The 15,406-nt window shown below is 53.7% G+C and overlaps 1 protein-coding gene across 6 annotated transcripts in view; it reads right to left on the reverse strand.

Moving 5' to 3' along the window:
- The window catches only part of LOC144950091 (fibronectin type-III domain-containing protein 3A-like), a 148,718-nt gene that overhangs the window by 13,294 nt on the left and 120,018 nt on the right, over positions 1–15,406 (reverse strand). For all 6 annotated transcript variants that reach the window (XR_013640345.1, XM_078880115.1, XM_078880116.1 and 3 more), the window contains 9 exons: positions 14,737–14,808; positions 14,021–14,139; positions 12,306–12,411; positions 10,643–10,815; positions 8,547–8,660; positions 5,600–5,749; positions 4,895–5,202; positions 2,818–3,036; positions 269–435 (listed from right to left, as the gene is read on the reverse strand). Coding sequence is in view for 5 of the 6 variants with exons in the window: in XM_078880115.1 (XP_078736241.1) it covers positions 269–435; positions 2,818–3,036; positions 4,895–5,202; positions 5,600–5,749; positions 8,547–8,660; positions 10,643–10,815; positions 12,306–12,411; positions 14,021–14,139; positions 14,737–14,808 (1,428 nt within the window). In the remaining variant the exon portion in view is untranslated. The remainder of the gene's footprint in view (positions 1–268; positions 436–2,817; positions 3,037–4,894; positions 5,203–5,599; positions 5,750–8,546; positions 8,661–10,642; positions 10,816–12,305; positions 12,412–14,020; positions 14,140–14,736; positions 14,809–15,406) is intronic.

Here is a 15,406-nt window from a genome sequence, read left to right on the forward strand (position 1 = left end):
TTTTATTATTTTATTTTTATAAATTTATATTTCATTTTTTACCTACACGGTGACTTTACCGAAAAAACTAAGAGAACGGAAATCGTGTTCGATATAGTCACAGTGCATATAGAAACCATCAGCAGTGTACCTTCAACAAGATAACAATATGTGGGGGGGGGGGGGGGAGGGGGGCGATAAGGAGATGTAAGGGATGAAGTAACCAGCATTCTAAGGGGAGATCAGGGGTGTGTGTGTGTGTGGGGGGGGCGGGGACTATTGTCCGCACCTTTGACAGCGGGCGGCAGCAGGCGCGTAGTACGGAAGGTGTGCGTCTCCGAGAAAGGGCCGTCTCCGGCCTCGTTCGTGGCCTGGATGCGGAAGGCGTAGGCCGTCCGCTCGCTCAGACGCTGCACCTTGAACGTGTGGCAGCTCCCCGTGTACACCGCCGTGAAGCTGGCGCGCGCCGACGCAGAGCAGAGAGCGTCACGAACAACCCCCCCCCCTTCCCGCGTTTGTCTCGCTCCACGTGAACCCTGAACTCAAGCCCCACCTCCCAAGCCCCTCCCCCAATTTTTACACAACCCATCGGCCGCATGGCCTTCCTGGGTCGGCAGTTCATCGGCAGATGACGCGACACGTGTGCATCGTCAAAACTACACGGGAAGAAAAACTAAAATCAAATCACTTTTTCGGTACCGAGGCTCCCAGAGGGACCATGCGTGAGGGCGTGGCACAGTTTGGCGCCAGCTGAAGTATTAAAGCTCTGGTCGAGCAGTTAGAACTACAACGCAGACTTGATGCCTTGCAAAAGTTATCTATTTGGTATTTGAACATATTAGCACCTCTTTTAAGGCCCGTTTTACTTTTCTGCTCTTTAACAGGCAGTCCAACGGCAGAGCGAACGGCTCGCAATCGCCGGGTTGCGAGTTCAAATCCTGATTGTGGTGGTGAGGTGGTGGGGGGGGGGTGCTGATCCTGGCCACATCAATCCCTCTGCGGTCAAAAAACAACGAGTGCCACTTTGTGGGGAGGTCAACAGCGGCTGCCGTACGATGGACTCGCCCCCGCCCCCCACCCAAAGCAACGTTGAATGTCCACCACTGCCTCAGGGCTGTAAACGGGAGATGAGCCACCAGCTTTCGATGCTCGCTTTGAGCAACACACATCCCTGATGTGATCAGACAAACAGCAATGGAACAAGCGTGGATATTTCGTTTCAATCTCCAGCCATGTTGAAGGGCGCCCCCCGCCCCCCCGCCCACCCTCCCCCCTCCTCAGGGCTCAATGTCTGGGTCGGTCGTTGTTTTTTTCACTGTGCAAATTATTTTGGTGACAAGTACATCGACAACCGCGCGGCTACGGGGCTCGCCGGTTGCACTCCGAAGGAATGCAAGGCGCCTGGTCGCGAGGCCGATGCGACGTCGCGCACAGACTATTCTCCATTTCGCCCGCGGGATGTTTGTCCCAGGAGCAATCATTACATTCCGCTCGCCCCGACGCAATCAGCTGGCTCAACCACCTCGACACGTAACATTGCAGTTGTTGCTCGACACCAACGTCAGCCGTCCGAAACAGATGCTGCAGGTTTATTTTGTTGAATCAGTGAGAGCTCAATCTGTGCACCCCCTCCCCTTCCGATGTCATGAAGCCACTGGAGCAATGTACTGTTAAATCAAAATATTTTAAACAAATTTCTCTAAAAAGTGGCACTTGTGTTTAGTTTGTTGTCCTTCCCCCGCACCTCCGATTAGCGCGGTTGGCTACGTACAGTGCGAAAGAAGTCCAACATACATACCTACCTACATGTCACGGGGGCAGATAGAGAAGTGGACACAGATACAGAGAGACTGACGGACAGGGCTAATGCATCAAACGGTTTCAACTAAGTTGGCAAAAACGTAACAAAACAGGGTTTTATCGATGACGTTGTTCAAGCCGGATTTCACAGCTGGCCACCCACACCTGTTCTCACCTGTGTACAGAAGTTGACCTTTGTACATACGGCGCCACGGTGGCTAGGAGATGTTAACTACCTCGCCTGGTCTACAGGAGGTCGTGGGTTCCATCCTGACCCTGACGATGTCTGCTGCTGTATATTTGGAGTCTGCGTGTCTCTCTCTCTTATCATCAACACGGTGGCTAGGAGATGTTAACTACCTCGCCTGGTCTACAGGAAGTCGTGGGTTCCATCCTGACCCTGACGATGTCTGCTGCTGTATATTTGGAGTCTGCGTGTCTCTCTCTCTTATCATCAACACGGTGGCTAGGAGATGCTAACTATCTCGCCTGGTATACAGGAGGTCGTGGGTTTGATCCCGACCCTGACGCCCGCTGTATATTTGGAGTTTGCATGTCTCTCTCTCGCCGTAGCAGAGTGGATTTTTCTCCGCGTCCTCCGGTTTTTCCCTCCCACGTTCAGAATCGACGCCATGTGTTTAAGAGTACTCGGCTGCTCCAAATTTCCACACGACGATTAAGCCCACCTCGTTGTGCTATCATTTGTAGTGGCCAGGTCGCTTCTGAAAAGAGCTGGTAAACTGAAGGGGGGCTCACCTTAACCTGGCGAAATAAAAAAATCGTTTCAATAGTTTTTAAATCGGCCGACTCATTTGTGGTGGCCAGGTCGCTTCTGAAAAGAGCTGGTAAACTGGAGGGGGGCCCACCTTAACCTGGCGAAATAAAAAAATCGTTTCAATAGTTTTAAAATCGGCAGACTCATTTGTGGTGGCCAGGTCGCTTCTGAAAATAATACATTGTTTCAATAGTTTTTAATCGGCAGACTCATCAGACTATCTCACGCATCGCACTGCCACCGCCGCCACCGTCGCGTCTCACCATCCGGCGCGGTCCTCCATCTGCAGGCTGTAGACGACCGAGTCGGCAGCGGCCGCCCTGGAGGAAGCGCCGCCCTCCCCCCACTTGAGCTTCAGGCTCTGGGGGCCGTAGGCCGAGCACTCGAGGCGCGGCGGCTCGGGTGGCAGCGGCTTGGTCTTGGCTTTGACCGCTTGGCTGAAGGGGCCCGCCCCGACCGCGTTCACCGCCTGCACGCGTATCCTGCGCGGCAAGCAGCGGCGGCAGAGGAGGAGCGAGGGGTGGGAGTTGGCGCGCGTCCGCCAAGAGCTCGCAGCCGGGCAATTAACGCCGGACTACCGGCGATGCCCCGCATCACGGAGCAGGAAAATGCGAATAAAGGGCCGGTATTTAATCAGTGGCAATCAACTCCTATGGAGACATCTGTCAAAGAGGGGCACAGCTGGAAAGGACAGCAATAAATGTCGACCGTGGAGAGGTAATTAAAGACAGACTGGGTTCTAAGTCAGGTACGTGTGCTTCTGGAATACTGAAATTGCCAACTTGCTTAGCAAAAGCAACTTACCAACAACGTGTCTAAATGATAACTTTCTTTTAATAAGCGTGTGTTTTTCCTGCTATGATGTAGACATTCACGAAAACATTACAGAAGCCAAAAAAATCTGGAGTGCGCATGGTCCACGCTAAATTATATCCGCACAAACCATGGCAGATGCGGAAACCCGATGCGCAAATTAAAAATGAATAGTGCGACTGTCTGTGGTCATCCAGAACAGATCGTGCAACGTATAACGACGCAACGCCCCGAACCACAAACACGAAGGACACATCACAGCAATATCACTCCGCTGCACCCAACGCACTGATCTGGCTCGACGACCACCTAAATGTGAAATTGCAGCTGCATCAGCGGCTATACAAAAGGAGAAGATTGGCATTGCCGGAGTGCTCCAAATTGGTGTCATCTTGGCAGATGGAAATTTCTACCGCAATTACCCACGGGGAGCTCCGGATCAACGGTGCTTAAGGCCCCAGAGCTTGCCGGGCTCCCTCCTACACAACGCTTTGCTAACGCGCGCTCGTGTCCGTGAGCTTTGCTAACGCGCGCTCGTGTCCGTGAGCTTTGCTAACGCGCGCTCGTGTCCGTGAGCTTTGCTAACGCGCGCTCGTGTCCGTGAGCTTTGCTAACGCGCGCTCGTGTCCGTGAGCTTTGCTAACGAGCGCTCGTGTCCGTGAGCTTTGCTAACGCGCGCTCGTGTCCGTGAGCTTTGCTAACGAGCGCTCGTGTCCGTGAGCTTTGCTAACGCGCGCTCGTGTCCGTGAGCTTTGCTAACGCGCGCTCGTGTCCGTGAGCTTTGCTAACGAGCGCTCGTGTCCGTGAGCTTTGCTAACGCGCGGTCGTGTCCGTGAGCTTTGCTAACGCGCGCTCGTGTCCGTGAGCTTTGCTAACGCAAGCTCGTGTCTAAGAGCGGAGGACGAGGAGACGGTCCTGCTGCGTCGGCAGCGATTGTTTCGCTTGCCGTGCCGCGGTGAGTCCGCGTCGTTTTGCTATTGCCGTTAAGGCATTGCCCATTGGTAGCTTCTGGTGGGGGAGGAAGCAACGATTGGAGTCAATCAAAACGAAGCGTTGTTGATATGAGAAATACGGAGTGTGATAAGAAACTGTGAGCTGTGTTTTGATTTAAAGCTTCTTTCGTGACTGCAGGGATTCATATTCTTGGTTCTTTCGGTAAAGTCACGTAGAAGGGAAATAATAAAATAATAGAAATATAAAACAAGAAAAAAAAGTTACTTCTATTATTTTATTATTTCCCTTATACGTGACTTTACCGAAAGAACCAAGAATATGTGAGCAGTGTGTCTGTGTCGCCTTGGGGCACTGTATACCGTGAACTCGTAACAGCATCAAAACAACCTCAAAATTTGAAATTAGCTGACAATTTAAAACGAACACATTATTTAGTATTTATGTGTATGTATGGCATATTGCAAATAAAGACAATTTCTAAGCTTTTTTTTTTACGCAATCACCGCAAACTTTCGTCAACGTTTACGTAACAAAAACCGTGCGCGGCGGCATCCGCGGTGGCGTCGTCACCACCTGTAGGTGGTGTCGGGCGCGAGGTTGCGGATGACGTGCCGCCGGGCGGCCGCTCGCTCCGTCGCCACTGGCTGCCGCTCGCCAAAGTCCACGTTGTAGGCCACGATCTCGGAGCCGTGGGAGCACGGCTCGTCCCACGCCACGGCCAAGCACGACGACGGGCAGAAGGCGGCGGCGTTGTACTCGGCGAGGCCCGAGTCGCCGCCGTCCTGCAGGACGCGCACGCAGCTCACCGCCGCCGGCGCCGAGGGGGGCGTGCAGGCCGTGGCGACGGCACTGAAGTGCCCGGCGCCGGCCGAATTCACCGCCTGCAGCCACCCGACGAGACGACGAGACGAGCGCACGGAGCGCGCCGGGCGCAAGCGTGTTATGCGTGCGCTTGATATTATTGCGGGTCGCTGGTAAACTGGAGCGGGTGGTACGTGACGAGCAGCAGCAGCAATAATTACGATGCCGATGACACGTTTACAATGCGCGTGTTATTTTCACGAAACGCGGAGACGCAGTTCAAAGTCCCTTGTACGCAAAGCCCGAGCACAGTTGGGATGCTGAACTGGTGAAAGCCTGGACAGCCGAGAGCCCGAATGGAATTTCGAAAATGACGAACCAACTCCGATCGACGGATTTCTAAACGCCACCCCCACCCCCCGGCGCCTCGCTACGTCTGCGCGGAGAGTCTCCGTACACACGCAGCGCCGTGCCCACCTGCACGCGGCAGAAGTAGAAGGTGGCGGGGGAGAGTCCCTTGAGCTCGTGGCTCTGCGAGCCACCGGCGTACGCGTGCTGCAGCGAGCCCTCCTCGCACCCCCAGTCCAGCCGGTACTCCGTGACGTCCGCTCCGTTGTTAAAGGGACTCTGGCGAGAGGACGGATTCATTCGCACAAACGCACGCCGGGTTGGCAGCGGATGCAGCGTGGGGCCGAGTCGGCCGATTGCTTTCGTCCACGTTTCCTGCGTATCCATCTTCACGGCAGACTCGCCGATGACTCGGATATGAAAAGCGGGGGCACTTGTGAAACTGCACACGATTTCTTGAGCAGGGTTTATAGAACATTCAGTTACAGGAAATCAGTTTCGCATACGCGATGACCTTACAACGTAATATTTGTCACATCTCGGCTATTTCTTTTTCATCGTTATGCCCATTTCAATTGATTTGGCAGTGACCATGTGAATGATCAGATTGGCGGCATTCAGGCCCAAGTGACGAACAACGTTCACGTAAACTACGCGATTGTTCACGGTGGTATGCCGCTCTCAACCCCCTAGTCAGCCCCTGGTGTTGATGCAAACTGTGCGGCCTGTAGTCTTAGTCGCGGCTCAGCTCAGGCTTGAGGTGCCCGGTGACTCCCGCGGATGCCTCAAGAGAGCAACTCAGCCGCGGCGTGGCTCAGGATCGACTCCGTGGAAATCCTGACCATGGCAGGGACCGCACTCAAGAGCCGGCTCGGGTTAAACGCGGCGGCGGCTTTGAGGCGACTCACCTGGGCCAGGGCCGAGCGTAGAGGCGAGCCGTGACTAATATATGGGCCTAGGAATCCCAAAGGTGCCTTAGTCTGCCTCCGAGCCGGAGACATACACGCAGACCGATACGCATCGTCAAGGTGTTTTATTCTGGCTCAATGAGCCCCAAAGGGCGTAAACAATGAACCGTAATCTCGAAGTTGCCTTCGTCTCGCCCGATGAGCCTTGGACATTCACAGTGAACCCTAAAATTATTTGAAATGCATCTCTGGCTCAAAAGCTGAACCTTTCTGTACGATTCAGAGAGGGGCGGGGGAGGGGGGAGGGGGTCAGGAGAGCCCGCAACATTAAATACACAAGAAATAATCCGCGTTGTGAGCCATCGTTCTTTTGACAACTTAAAATCGCAACAACTTCTATAACACCGTGGAGGCGAGCAGCCATCGCAAGGGCACGCGTGCACGTGCGTACGCTTGTGCCAATCAGCACGGCTCTGGTAGACAAGACGGTGAATTTGTCCCTCGGTCGTGAGTGGAAAAAGCTTGATGCAGGAAATTCTCAAAAAGCAGTCAAATACCCGGAAAACCGCACTCATGTTCAGCTACTTGACTCTCTATTGTTACCTGAAGTCATGAATGACAATCTAAACGCAACATACAAGTGCAATTATAATGTGAAAGTAACCCACGGTGCTCATACTTTGAAATTGATTATTGTATTTCATTAATGAAACACTTTATTAGCTGCAGCCTTGACCAGGAGAAACAGATATTTAGTCGCAAAAGGTCTTCAAAAAAGAAAGTTGCACAAAAAACACATCCATAGCGCAGACGTAATAAATTCGCTTTTCAAAGAATCCTCCGAGCCAGCACGTTTCCAGGAAACGCTACCGACGGGTCTATAACGAGCGTTACTGGAAAACGATAGCGGAGAGAGAATTACTCGCAACCCTCGAGGAACACGGGGATAAATAAGTGGGAATTTAATGAACCTGGACATTGTTGCCAACAACGGGAAATCTATGGACGTACATCTCGCGCGTGTGTCCGCCCGTCACGCAACTGCACCTCCCCCCACACGGTGCGTGGAGGACACAAACCGCGCAACCAAAAACAAGCTCCTCTTGCCGAGAATTTGGAGAAAAAAAAAAATCGCCGAACTTTCCCAAATTAACATTTTGATTCTGCCCCAAATTTCGAAAAAATTCGTCCAATAATTAAAAAAAGGAGAAAAAAATTATATTGCATTTTATTATTTGGTAGAATCTTCCGGAAGGTGGGTTCCCCACGATGTCATCGCCCCTCAAGCCAGGCCCTATTGGCTTCGCTGCGGTGATGTCGTCACCCAATAGGGTTACAGGACCATGGGACCTGAATTTCATTCACGTGTGCGTGCAGTTGACGGCTCCGCTTTAAGTTATCAATGCGTTGCTCGTATGTGATGCGTTCTATGAGCACCTTGCATTTCGTGTGCCGGTTGTACCCCATGTTGATGCATGACCTTGCCATTTGGATCTTGATCATGTACAGTTGTTTTTGGATTGCCGAGTAGATTTGTTCAGTTGCTGTTGTAACCAGGTTTCTATGGTGTAACCAGGTTTCTATGGTGTAACCATGTCCCCCCCATCGAAAATTAGCCCAATGGCTTGTACTTATGTGTACGTTGAACTTCTTTTGCACCATACGTAGCCAACCCGTGCTAATCGGAGATGCGGCAGAAAGACAACAAACGATGGGGCTAAATTGGAGGTGGGTTTTACCCGTGCCAAAATAAACCCCGAGTTTAACACGTAGTCTTTCGCGACCAATATTATTCATAAAGCTTTTGTTTTGTAAAGATCGCGTCAATATAAATGCGTGTCGTTAAACCACCACCACCACCACTACCCGACAGCGCCAATGAGCAAGGTTCGTCACGTAAACAAAACGTACCAACTAGTTACTAGTTCAGCACTAACCGGTTGTGTGTTGGGAGAGTAAATCCCACAACATTTACAATTCCAGCACTGTGACGTTTCACCGGTGATTACCGAAACCACGTAAACGCCACGAAACGCCGTCGTGGGCAAGGGCGATTCGTTCGTGGGTGCTGACGCGAGGAATTGAGTTTGGGGAAACTGCGGCTTGGCGTATACGGGGGGGGGGGGGGGGGGGGGGCTCTCGTGTACCGAGCGCGGCTTGAGGCTCACCTCCCAGCTGACGCTTGCCAAGGTCGCGCTTCTGCAGGTGATGGTAGGCGGCTGACATTGCTCCGGAACGCCGGCTGCTGTGTTCATCTCCACGGGCTCCGAGTAGGGTCCGTACTAGATAGCGGACGACATGCGGGGGGGCCCGCAGGACAGGGGGGGGGGGGACGGGTTAGCGACATCGACTGAGCCCATCGACAGACCCGCAAGCAACCCGACGGATCGTCGCGACTGAGGGCCGCTTTTCGATTTACGGATCGTTTCTCTTCGCAGTCTCTCTTCTCGTCGGCATCGTTTCAGCTTTCTTTTTATTTAACAAAAAAAGTGTGAACTGAATACATATGTAAATCACGTATAATTTACATAATATCGATTCTCACATGCAAGGTGCAATGCAATGTGTCACAGGCACGAGGATTTATCTCCATTGGGGAACAAACAAAAAACCTGTGCACCATTCGTTGTTCCATGCCAAACCACATGACAAGCACAGTGTCACCTGATATACGCAGTTGTATGTATGTTGAACTTCTTTTGCACCGTACGTATCCAAACCATGCAAATCGGAGATGCGGGGGAAGGACAACAAACTATGGGTCTCTTTGTGAATCTATGGGTCTCTGTGTGAGTCTGTGGGTCTCTGTGCGAGTCTGTGGGTCTCTGTGCGAGTCTGTGGGTCTCTGTGTGAGTCTGTGGGTCTCTGTGTGAGTGTCTGTGGGTATCTGTGTGAGTTTGTGGGTCTCTCTGCGAGTCTGTGGGTCTCTCTGCGAGTCTGTGGGTCTCTCTGTGAGTCTGTGGGTCTCTGTGTGAGTCTGTGGGTCTCTGTGTGAGTCTGTGGGTCTCTGTGTGAGTCTATGGGTCTCTGTGTGAGTCTATGGGTCTCTGTGTGTGTCTATGGGTCTCTGTGTGAGTCTATGGGTCTCTGTGTGAGTCTATGGGTCTCTGCGTGAGTCTATGGGTCTCTGCGTGAGTCTGTGGGTCTCTGCGTGAGTCTGTGGGTCTCTGCGTGAGTCTGTGGGTCTCTGCGTGAGTCTGTGGATCTCTGCGTGAGTCTGTGGGTCTCTGCGTGAGTCTATGGGTCTCTGCGTGAGTCTATGGGTCTCTGCGTGAGTCTGTGGGTCTCTGTGTGAGTCTGTGGGTCTCTTTGTGAGTCTGTGGGTCTCTGTGTGAGTCTATGGGTCTCTGTGTGAGTCTATGGGTCTCTGTGTGAGTCTATGGGTCTCTGCGTGAGTCTATGGGTCTCTGCGTGAGTCTATGGGTCTCTGCGTGAGTCTGTGGGTCTCTGCGTGAGTCTGTGGGTCTCTGCGTGAGTCTGTGGGTCTCTGCGTGAGTCTGTGGGTCTCTGCGTGAGTCTATGGGTCTCTGCGCGAGTCTGTGGGTCTCTGTGTGAGTCTGTGGGTCTCTGTGTGAGTCTGTGGGTCTCTTTGTGAATCTATGAGTCTCTGTGTGAATCTATGGGTCTCTGTGTGAGTCTATGGGTCTCTGCGTGAGTCTATGGGTCTCTGCGTGAGTCTATGGGTCTCTGCGTGAGTCTATGGGTCTCTGCGTGAGTCTATGGGTCTCTGCGTGAGTCTATGGGTCTCTGCGTGAGTCTATGGGTCTCTGCGTGAGTCTATGGGTCTCTGCGTGAGTCTATGGGTCTCTGCGTGAGTCTATGGGTCTCTGCGTGAGTCTATGGGTCTCTGCGTGAGTCTGTGGGTCTCTGTGTGAGTCTGTGGGTCTCTTTGTGAATCTATGAGTCTCTGTGTGAATCTATGGGTCTCTGTGTGAGTCTGTGGGTCTCTGTGTGAGTCTATGGGTCTCTGTGTGAGTCTATGGGTCTCTGTGTGAGTCTATGGGTCTCTGCGCGAGTCTGTGGGTCTCTCTGTGAGTCTGTGGGTCTCTCTGTGAGTCTGTGGGTCTCTGTGTGAGTCTGTGGGTCTCTGTGTGAGTCTGTGTGAGTCTGTGGGTCTCTGTGCGAGTCTATGTATGCACGTATGTTGAACTTCTTTCACACCGTACGTAGCCAACCCGTGCGAATCGGAGGTGTGTCACGCTCTATGAATGCCGTTCGTTTAACATTCAACTCTGGGGACGGGGGGGGGGGTGGAGGTCCTCACCCCGGCCTTGTTGGCTGCTCGCACTCGCAGCGTGTACGAGCGTCCAGGCAGCAGGCTCTGGACTGTGCACTCGAGCTCAGGGCCCACAAAGGCCTCCCGCGGCTCCACGTTGGGCCCACCGAGCTCCACGGTGTACTCCGCCACAGGGCAGCCTCCGTCCATGGCTGGCGGGCCTTCACGAAAACAGCAACGCAGCAACGCCTCTCGTTTAGCCGTACAGATCGCCTGGCAAATGCGATGCACGGCCGAAGCTCCGTTACCCGCCGCCTCGCACCACCCGGGATGCCCTATTAACCGGCATCGGTCATAATGAATCTTCCTTCACGTATCTGGAAATGTTGTCGACAGCCGTCAGGGCATTCTTGACCGTGCGCTTATCATAGATCCGTTGTTGTTTACGGAAGCGTCAGGACGCTGCCAAGTGGTGGCGCTAGCGGAAGCGTGTGCGTACAGTGCTGCACTACTGTATACTGTACTGTACTACAGTATGCTGTACTCTAAACGGCCCCACTGTTGCTCTAACATCAACTTAGAATGCCCCACAACTGACTTGGTGAGTACCTCTGTAAGCAGAGTATGTTATTTCTTACATAAAAGTGAAAAATGTAGGCTTAGTTTATTTCTCAAAACGTTTTATGTACTTGGATTATCTTGTGCACCATAAGTATAACTCTCAGATAACCGCAATTATTTTATGAACCAGTTAATTTGACTAATCTGCAGCACTGTCAATGATACATTCTATTGGATCCCACTCACCCCAAGCCGATTGTGACTCTCATGTGCGGCTATAGCGCCCTCTCGTGGTGCCACTGGGGTACGTATGAGCGTACGTTAAACTTATTTTGCATCGTACGTAGCCAACCGTGCTAATTGGAGATGTGTGGCAAGGACAACTATGGGTTTCTGTGCGAGTCCATGGGTCTCTGTATGAGTCCATGGGTCTTTGTGTGACGGTCCCACCTGATGACGGAGACTTGTGTTGCCTCCGAAACGTCGTGATTTTATTATTTTATGTTTATTAATTTTAATTTCATTTTTTTTACCTACGTGACTTTACCGAAAGAACTAAGAGCATGAGTCTATGCATGTTGAACTTCTTTTGCATTGTACGTAACCAACCGTGCTAATCGGAGGTGCTAGGGATGGGCAGGTGGGAGGAGGTCCAATATAATTGATCACTGACAATGCTTCAGCCACGAGTCGGTAACTCGTGCCGACAAAGATGCCCCCGAATATTCTTTAGACGGAACTGTAGGGGCAAGTGCTGCTAGCCAGGAGGCACCGATTGCTCCGTGCGCGTTACACGACGAATGCTTGAACGCGCGGAGGAGGCAGGAGCGGACGCCGCGTCACTCCCAGTGAACTTTTGGAAGGGTTTGGCGCAGCGGTAACGCTTGCGCCTCACAGCAATAAGGGCCCGGGTTCGATACCCAAACCTGTTGCCTTTCTGTGCGTGGAGGTTCTAAGTTCTCCCACACCCCCTGGTTCTATACGGGTGTTTTTCTCCCTCCAGCTTCCCCTGGTTTTCTTCCCATAAACACATTTATTTTTTGACGATAGAATACGACCCAAGAATTAACTCGCGCAGCAACCATCAACGATGGAACGTAAATGGAGCCTCGCGGAAACGGGAGGCCCGGGATCGCGGTGTCGCACTCACTCCATCGGATGTGAAGCTCACGAGCTTTGGGTTTCCCCAACACCCGAGGAGGGTTGCAGGGACCCGGCGCGATCGGCGGCAGCTGAATGCTGCACACTTCTGAGAACTGCAAAGACAAAGATCACATCCCACCCCGTGTAGCCGCAACAGACTTGTAGCGCAGGTGCTGTTAGCGAGTAGCACCGATATAGGGGTGGTCAGCACCATGTCCCCCCGCCAACTTCGTCTCCCTAGTGGTGATGTTTACACACCGCACCGGGTACTCATTTAAGGCTGAGCCAACCTATGGGAGGTTTAGGACCAGTTCAGATATTCGTCACCGATGTTGTCTGTGAGCAGCATTGAAATTCGGGTCACTGGGTTCGTAGCGCAGTGCATTAACCACTGCTCTCCGACAAACGAAACACACACACGTACACATGTACACCCACGGACACCCACGCACAACCGTGAATACAGGCGCAAGGACACAGCCGCTGAGGAAGTAACGGAGGAATTTGTGCATCTCAGCAAACCTTGCTGGGCTGCACAAGCTGATTTCAAGCCTCGCCTACCACAAAATCTTATTTTAATTCCATCAAATTTTCAGCTGGGGCATCATTTGCAAGAGTGCAAGAACCTATTAAGGTTGGCACAGCACACGACCGAGGGGTGTGACCAGCACCAAGCCCAGAGCTAGACACAAAGACAAAAATCCCCCTTAAAGCCTGTAACACACTGTTGGGGCAAGTGCTGTTAGCGTACAACTACACATAAACACACAAGAGAGGTAAGCTGTCTCAGTGCTATGTTGACAGGTGAGCGGTCTCAGTGTTGGGCGCACTACGAAGAGGAGAGCCAGTTGCGTGGAGACTATTCGTTGTTCTTGTTTGAAGTTTGCAGCCTCAATGCGAGCTCGCGAATAAACTCCATAAGACAAGACAGCCCAAGCGACGTTTACAGACACGGTGTAAAAAACCCCGCGCAGCGAGATCGTTTGCGACACGGGGGTCCGCTCCCTGCCCACGTCCCTGGGGTCGTGTCCGGCCATGTAGAACAGCAGCAGCAGCAGCGGCAGCAGCAGCAGCAGCGGCAGCGACGGCAGCGGCAGCAGCGGCAGCAGCGGCAGCAGCGGCAGCAGCAGCGGCAGCGGCAGCAGCAGCAGCAGCGGCAGCAGCGGCAGCGGCAGCAACGGCAGCAGCGGCAGCAGCGGCAGCAGCGGCAGCAGCGGCGGCAGCGGCAGCAGCGGCGGCAGCAGCGGCAGCAGCAGCGGCAGCGGCAGCAGCGGCAGCAGCAGCGGCAGCGGCAGCGGCAGCAGCGGCAGCAGCGGCGGCAGCAGCGGCAGCAGCAGCGGCAGCAGCGGCGGCAGCAGCGGCAGCAGCGGCAGCAGCGGCGGCAGCAGCGGCGGCAGCAGCGGCGGCAGCAGCGGTAGCAGCAGCAGCGGCAGCAGCGGCGGCAGCAGCAGTGGCAGCAGCAGCAGGAGCGGCAACAGCAGCGGTAGCAGCAGCAGCGGCAGCAGCAGTGGTAGCAGCAGTGGCAGCAGCAGCAGGAGCGGCAGCAGCAGCGGTAGCAGCAGCGGTAGCAGCAGCGGCAGCAGCAGCAGCAGCGGCAGCAGCAGCGGTAGCAGCAGTGGCAGCAGCAGCAGGAGCGGCAGCAGCAGCGGTAGCAGCAGCAGCGGCAGCACCCGGGGAAGCACAGGCGCTGCTGTAGCCGTGCCGTCGACGGCGCAAATTCACCTGGCTCGTGCCCCCCTCGCTCGTGCAGGACACGCGGAGGCGGTAGGACGCGCCGGGCCTCATGTGGTCGCACGAGTGCTCGCGCTGCGGCCCGCTGTACACCTCCTCCCACGCCGACGCTGCAGACGCGGCAGCGCACGCGCACACGCCGCAATCGTCAGTCGCCGGTTCATGAGAATGACGACGTTTCAACCCGTAACGCGCCCGCCCACAGTATTCGCTCGCCCTCGAAGAGAGAGAGTGAGTGAGAGAGAGTGAGAGAGTGAGTGAGTGAGAGTTAGAGAGTGAGTGAGAGTTAGAGAGTGAGTGAGAGAGTGAGTGAGTGAGTGAGAGAGTGAGAGAGAGTGAGAGAGTGAGAGAGAGTGAGTGAGTGAGAGAGAGAGAGTGAGTGAGTGAATGAGTGAGAGAGAACGAATGAGTGAGAAAGAGTGAGAGAGTGAGAGAGAGAGAGCGAATGAGTGAGAAAGAGTGAGAGAGTGAGAGAGAGAGTGAGTGAGTGAGAGAGCGAGTGAGAGAGTGAAGACGACTCAAGGAGGCGCAAAGGAGGAACTACGAACGAGCGGGGAAGGCAGCAGCAGCCGCGAGGCGATGAGCCGGCGCCAAATACCCCGCCGGTCATCTCGCAAAGCTCTGCGGTCCTCTTCATATGAAGGTGTTATCGGGCAATGAATGAGCGTCGACGTGTGGGAGGACACGCAGACGAGCGAGGTACTCACGCATCTTGTCTCCTTCCACCAGCTCCAGCGTGTAATTGGTGATTTCGACGCCGCCGTTGTCTTTAGGCGGCTCTGGAACGGTCGACAGTTCGGAGGATAAATCGGCGGCATTGGTGCGGTACAAAGTTGAACTCTACAACCGGTGTTGAAGGCGCGCACACACAACGTCTCGTGAGCAGGGTCGGGCTCGTTCGAACCGGCACACGGCGAACGTGAATCGACGCTTACGAGGAGAGAATTTGTGGTCTGGTGGTTGCGGTCATGTAACAATTGATGTTTTTTTCACGCGGTGCGAGGAAGTATGCAAAATACGTTCACTGTAAGGCGCCTCGCGGAAGAAGTTGATCAACGAACGGCTCGACAAAATACAAATAATTTACATTTACTCGCACTGCCCGGGATGCATGTCTTGAGTGGAACATGGGGGGAGGCGAGTGGGGGTGACGTCATCGCGCCGATGTGCAATGCGTGGTTTACACTCCACTGGTTGGAGGGGGGGGAGGTGAATGAAAACTACTGACAGAAGGACACTTTGGATATAAGCATCGAACAGTTTTGGCTGGCCATCGAACAAAGATGCGCTTCTGCGGCCGTCTGGAACGCTCTTCCTTCCGATATTAGGAAGCCACTGGAGCTGTGCACTTTTCACTCATCATCGTCTAGGTTGAAA

This window comes from Lampetra fluviatilis, chromosome 56 (genome assembly GCF_964198595.1).
Source record: "Lampetra fluviatilis chromosome 56, kcLamFluv1.1, whole genome shotgun sequence".
NCBI lineage: Eukaryota > Metazoa > Chordata > Hyperoartia > Petromyzontiformes > Petromyzontidae > Lampetra > Lampetra fluviatilis.